Here is a 6,562-nt window from a genome sequence, read left to right as displayed (position 1 = left end):
CGCTAACCTTTAGGCTCATAGTCCAGTACAAACAATTTTTTGTCACCCAGGGGCCTTTCAGAAGTGGAGTGCTCTCCCAAACATCAACATTAAAAACTGTAGCTCTAGATAGATCCTGAGTGGTTTACAGGACACCACTGAAGAACAACTGTTATAGAAGACAAGGATTCTTTGTACTTAGATTCTAAGAGAAAGATAGAAATGCTACTTTCACAGTATGTTTGAGGGTACATCTGCCTCTCCCTTTCTAAACTGCCTAAAGCATGTCGTCTTCTAATCTCTATCATCCAGCAGAATGCCTAGCACACAATGTTGTTGTTGTTGTTGTTAGGTGCTGTCAAGTCAGTTCTGACTCATAGCAATCCCATGGACAACAGAATGAAACACTGCCAGGTCCCGCGCTATCCTCACAATCATTGCTATGTTTGACCCCACTGTTGCTGCCACTGTGTCAGTCCATCTCATTGAGGGTCTTCCTCTTTTTCATTGACTCTCTACCTTACCAAGCATGATCTCCTTCTCCAGGGATCGGTTTCTCCTGATAACATGTCCAAAGTACGTGAGATGAAGTCCCCCCATCCTCATTTCCAAGAAGCACTCTGGCTGTACTTCTTCCAAGACAGACTTGTTCGTTCTTCTGGAAGTCCGTGGTATATTGAATATTTTTCAACAACACCATAATTCAAAAGTAACAATTCTTCTTCAGTCTTCCTTATTCATTGTCCAGCTTTTGCATGCATATGAGGCAATTGAAAACACCATGGCTTGGGTCAGGCACACCTTAGTCCTCAAAGTGACACTGTCGCTTTTCAATGCTTTAAGTAGGTCTTTTGAAGCAGATTTGCCCGTGCAATATATCATTTGATTTCTTGACTGGGGCTTCCATGGTGTGGATTATAGATCCAAGTAAAATGAAATCCTTGACAACTTCAGTATTTTCTCCATTTATCATGATGTTGCTTATTGGGCCAGTTGTGAGGATTTTTTTTTTTAATCTTTTTTTTTGAATGTTAGATGAAGGTTTATAGAACAATCTAGCTTCCCATTAAACATTTAGTACACATATTGTTTTATGACATTAGTTAACAGCCCCACAACATGTCAACACTCTCCGTTCTCCATCTTGGGTTCCCTATTACCAGCTTTCCTGTCCCCTCCTGCCTTTTTTAGTCCTTGCCCCTGGGCTGGTGTGCCCTTTTAGTCTTGTTTTGTTTTATGGGCCTGTGTAATCTCTGGATAAAGGGTGAGCCTCAGGAGTGACTTCATTACTGAGCTAAAAGGGTGTTTGGGGGCCATACTCTCGGGGTCAGTTGTGAGGATTTTTGTTTTCTTTATGTTAAGGTATAATCCGCACTGAAGGCTGTGGCTTCAATCTTCATCAGTAAGTGCTTCAAGTCCTCTTCACTTTCTGCAAGCAAGGTTGTGTCATCTGCATATAGCAGGTTAATGAGTCTTCCACCAATCCTGATGCCACATTCTTCTTCATAAGTCTCTGACTATTTGTTCGGCATGTAATAGAGACCTTATATATAGTTGTTGGAAGAATGAATACAATAATTACATTCATAGCTCTTTGTATCAATTTATTTCTTAATGGAAAAAAAAATCCCTAATAAGTATTATTATTAAAATTATTAATAACATTAGTAATGTTAATATTTTTCATCCCTGTTTTAGAACCTCAATCTCCATTCTTTCTGCCTAGATTTTCACTGAGCTAATTCGACCTTCTGTTTTGCCCTTTACTTAAAAGACTTTGCATGGTTTGTAACATCTTACAGTTGACTAGTTAAAAGTTATAGGAACCGTTTACAATATTCTTTAGTTTGTGAACCAATAATCTAACAAATAGATGAAGTATCAGAAATATATATGGGAAGACAATCTAACCAACGCCATAAACTTTGTTGGTAGATTTTAATGGACATTAATGTATATGGAATAATACATATTTATTGATAATAAAAGGAATTTTTCTTCTCAAGAGCCTCTTTTCTACTTTATTTTCTAGAACTTTTTTTTCATTCCTATTAAAAGGCGAAAATTGATTTACTGTTTTCTAAGATGTCGGTTGCTCTCTTTCTTTTCACATATTTTATAAAACTTTGAGTTTTTCTTGTCATCATGTGTATTTTCTGTTTTATTTGGACTATAAGCTCTTTAGAACAAGGATTGCCCTTAAATATGAGTAAAGTGATGTTTATTTTTAGTGCCTGTTACACCTTCTGCTCATTTATCAACTATCTGTTATCTGACATTTCGCATTTATGACAATAATAACAAATCTATTATCCAGATATTTTGCACAAGTCTGGCAGTAACGGACACCAAGGTGCAAAGTGAGAGTAACACTGGCTGTAATGGTTATGTGTCAACATGGCTGGGCCATGATTCTCAGTGATTTGGCAGTCATGGATGATGTCATTTGACAGTTACATAATGACGTAGTTTAGCAGTTATGTTATGATGCAGTCATCCTTCATTTTCACATAATACCGATTTCCCATAATAACCTGGTCTTTGGAACCTAACCGTGTCAATAAGTGAGGAGAAGGTACACTTTTTAAAAGGAGCCCTGGTGGTATAATGGTTAAGCACTTGGCTGCTAACTGAAGGGTTGGTGGTTTGAACCAGCCAGCTGCTCCACAGGAGAAAGACGTAGCAATCTACTTCCATAAAGATTTACAGCCTCGGAAACCCTATGGGACGGTCGTACTCTGTCCTCCAGGGTTGCTATGAGTTGGAATCTACACAATGGCAACTGGTAGGTAAGTATTACTGTTTAAACCTCTTTTTTCAGAGAAGCTACAGTGTTGTTTTTGTTATTGGTTGCTGTAGAGTCAGTTCCAGCTCATAGCTATCCTATGTACAACAGAACAAAACACTCCCCAATCCAGTGCCATCCTCACAATCTTTGCTATGCTTCAGCTCATTTTTGCAGCCACTGTGTCAATCCATCTCGGTGAGGGTCTTCCTCTTTTTCGCTGACCCTCTATCTTATAAAACATGATGTCCTTCTCTAGGCACTGGTCCCTCCTGATAACATGTCAAAAGTATGTGAGATGAATTCTTGCCATCCCTGTTTCTAACGAGCATTCTGGCTATACTTCCTCCAAGACAGACTTGTTTGTTCTTCTTGCAGTCCATGGTATATTCAATATTCTTCACCAACACCATGACTCAAAGATGTCAATTCTTCTTTGGTCCTCCCTATTCATTGTCCAGCTTTCGCATGCACATCAGTTGATTAAAGACACAATGGCTTGAGTCAGGTGCACCTTAGTCCTCAAAGTGCGGTAGTCATAGGATAAAACTCTTCAAAAAAAAGGCAGATATGATGTAAGAAATTGAATAGTCTCATAGAATGGCAATATATTTTAAAAATACAATATAAAGCAGAAGTTAGATATGAGTTTAGGTCTGACTCAGTTATTGAAGAGTTACGGGGTGATACAAAGGGGATGTGCTACTGGGAAATAACTCTGTTAGGAGGTCAAAGCACTGGGAAGAAAATGTAACTCAATAACCAGGTTGTAGAGGGTTCAGTGATGGGAAGACATGATTCTTACTCTCCTACAGTGAAGGAAGCACGTGTACACAGAACTACATGACGAAGCTGACTGAAATAAGCCGATAAAAGTACAGGGAGAAGGTAGTTTAGAAAATTTTAAAGAAAAATACTATTTTACTCATTAAAGGTGAAAAATATTAAAAGTGCCTGACTTTCTAATATTGAGGCTGATTTTACTGGCTCCTAGAAACAGCAAGGGTTATTTTCTCAATCAGAAGCATGCCTCATTTTGTATATATTGTTAAGTTTTTATTACTACTTTTCTTAAATATTGGGACATATTATAGAACTGTACTTAAGCCTCTAGAATGTGACTTCTTAAGATATTTATGTACATATGTTTTATTAAGTGAATATTGCTTTATGAAATATGCCTCGCACCAATGAATATTAAAATCAAAAGATGTAGGGCTAAAGGAATACCGATACAACATATGGTCAAGTTAAAGACTTCTCAGCAATAGACTGTCAAAATGTCAAATACTACACCTAGACAAACATGCGCTATATTTCTAAAGTTATTATGATATCAAAAGATTCACTTTAGATTTTTTTTGTAATGACAGCACAATAAACCCACCACCACTGCCGTTGAGTCGATTCCGACTCAAGCACAATAGCTCTTGATTTTCTTGCTATGTTATACTCAGTGGCCACTGATGTTAATGTGGAACATTTCCTGCTAGTTATTCATTGAATTAAAAAAAAAAAAAAGTATTTTTTTCCAGAGACGCGGCAGGAGATAAGATGTCAAGAAGTAATAAGTAGTGAAATGAAAGAGCAGAAGACAAAGGAACAGAAAAGAGAAAATATTAAACTGATGTTATTTTTTCCCCTATGTATGCAAATGGACAGGAAAATGATAGCAATAATTGCAGACTCTTTCTCACCAAAGACAGAATGGCCTTGAGGAATTAAGAGTATGGAAGAAAAAGTCCCACGAAACTGCATGCTCATTCAGGCCCCACCTGACTCGCTGGATATGGCTTTGGCCAAGGTCATTTACCTTTCCGTGCCTTAATTTCCTTAAATGTTGAAAAAGATGATTTGCTTCTTGGGGCTACTGGGAAGATGAATGAGATAATACTTCCGAGGCACCCAGAACCTGGTCAGAAAAAGGTGCTATAAGAATACCAAGTAGTACTATTATTATTGAACTGTGTATCCCGTTGGAATGAGTCATCTTGCTGTAAAGACGCATGAGCAATTCCAGAGACAAGGAGAAGGGGCAAGTACCCTTAGGTGGTGTTTAGGGAGAAGGTCTCAACTGCAGTGCAAGCTGCCCTTCTCTTGTTCAAAGAACCAAGCAGGGTGGGGAATTGGTGAGGGGGTGCAAGGTGGAGGGTGGAAGTATATCAAGGTGGTACTGCAAAAAGAAATTTTTAAATTCTAGAGCCCAAATTTGAATCCGGGCTTTGTCATTTAATAATATGACCTTGTGCGAGTTATTCTGCCTCTTTAAGCCTCATTTTTCCCACCTGTAAGACGGGAATTAGAATAGTATTTTAAGGTCGTCGTGAAGATTTTTTAAAGGTACACGTTCACTCTGTAAAACTAGCTATTATAGTAACTTATGGGAAATAGGTTAAAGTAAAAATCCATGTTGATAAGTGAATCTTTAAAGGATGTAAGAGAAAAAGGCGAGTTTTTATTTTATAGAACACTACATGATTTAAGGGGCCTAGGAGGAGAAAAAATTGTTTTGTCAAGTCTGAGTCTACTCATATTTCATGAGCCCACGGTAACTACTCAAACCTTTGATATTGGCACACAAAACACAAACAGGAAAGCCTACGGTGTGCTTTAATAAAAACTGCTTTCTATTTTAAAGCTACATATATATTTTGAAAAAGCTCTTGGACATGGAATAGCTGTTATAAAACAAAGCTCGGATAATGTGTTTTTGTTGTTTTAAAGAGAACGGAATCAGGGGCGCGGGGATTACGTTTCCTTTCAATCACTCTCTAGGCTGGGAAGCCTTGGGGCGAAGTCCTGGGGGCAGGACGCGCTTTTTATCGATCCCGGAACCTTTGGAAGGGCGAGGGGGCGGGAGCGCGGGAGGGGCTCGAGGGAGGGGTCTGGCTGTGGGGCGCGGCGCCGGCTCGCCCATCCCCCGAGTGCGCGGCGGGGCGGCCGGCGGGGCGGCCGGGGAGGATGCGGAGAGGCGGCGACGCGGGCCGGACTCAGCCCGGGCGGCCGGGCAGGCGCCGCCCGAGGGGATAGGGCGCTCGCGGGGGCGCGCCGGGCCGGGCAGGCGCGCTCCGGCCGCGCTCGCTCCGCGCTCCCTTCGCTCGCTCGCTCGCTCCCTCCTCCCTCGGCAGCCGCGGCGGCAGCAGGAGAAGGCGGCGGCGGCGGCGGCGGCTGGGGATCAGACATGGCGGCGGATCTGAACCTGGAGTGGATCTGCTCGCTGCCCCGATCCTGGACTTACGGGATCACCAGGGGCGGCCGAGTCTTCTTCATCAAGTAAAGAGCCGGGGGCGGCGTGGAGGGTCCGGAGGGTGCGAGAGGGAGCGAGGGAGGGAGGCTGACGAGCGGGGGAGAGAGCCGCCCGTCTGTGCCCCTGCAGCCCCCTCGGCGTACTCCCAAGCCCCTGCTCACGCTCGGTCTTTGCCCCTTCTCTCGCCCCTGCAGTGAGGAGGCGAAGAGCACTACCTGGCTGCACCCGGTCACCGGCGAGGCCGTAGTCACCGGACACCGGCGGCAGAGCACAGGTAACGCTGAGCCCGGCCGGGCCCGAGCGGAGTTGGGCTCCGCCTGGAGGAGGCGGCAGAGCACGGGCTGCCCGGGCTCCCAACAACCTGCCCCGAGCCGCCGTCCCGGGGAGGCGGCGAGGTGGGGCGGAGGCCGGGCGGAGGCGGCTGCAGGTACAGGGGCCGCGGCGGCTCCGCTGACGGTAGTTCTGTCGAGTCTCTGGACGCTTCTTTCTCCTCCGCTGTTCATCCCCGCTTGGAGACGGCGCCCTCTTTCTGCGCCCTCTTTTCCTGATCC

The 6,562-nt window shown here is 43.4% G+C and overlaps 1 protein-coding gene across 32 annotated transcripts in view; it reads left to right on the top strand.

Annotated features, from left to right (window-relative positions):
* Nucleotides 1–5,869: 5,869 nt before the first annotated feature.
* Nucleotides 5,870–6,562, top strand: part of PLEKHA5 (pleckstrin homology domain containing A5) — a 258,711-nt gene continuing 258,018 nt past the window's right edge. For 5 of the 32 annotated variants that reach the window (XR_010321883.1, XR_010321884.1, XM_064284533.1 and 2 more), the window contains exons 1-2: nucleotides 5,872–6,037; nucleotides 6,206–6,285. Coding sequence is in view for 27 of the 32 variants with exons in the window: in XM_064284533.1 (XP_064140603.1) it covers nucleotides 5,946–6,037; nucleotides 6,206–6,285 (172 nt within the window). In the remaining 5 variants the exon portion in view is untranslated. Of the gene's footprint in view, nucleotides 6,038–6,205; nucleotides 6,286–6,562 lie in introns of those variants that run through there. The other 27 variants (XM_064284514.1, XM_064284510.1, XM_064284517.1 and 24 more) reach the window with 16 other exon arrangements.

This window comes from Loxodonta africana, chromosome 4, assembly GCF_030014295.1.
Source record: "Loxodonta africana isolate mLoxAfr1 chromosome 4, mLoxAfr1.hap2, whole genome shotgun sequence".
NCBI classification, from domain to species: Eukaryota; Metazoa; Chordata; class Mammalia; order Proboscidea; family Elephantidae; genus Loxodonta; species Loxodonta africana.
This window is presented reverse-complemented; position numbering and strand designations above follow the sequence as displayed.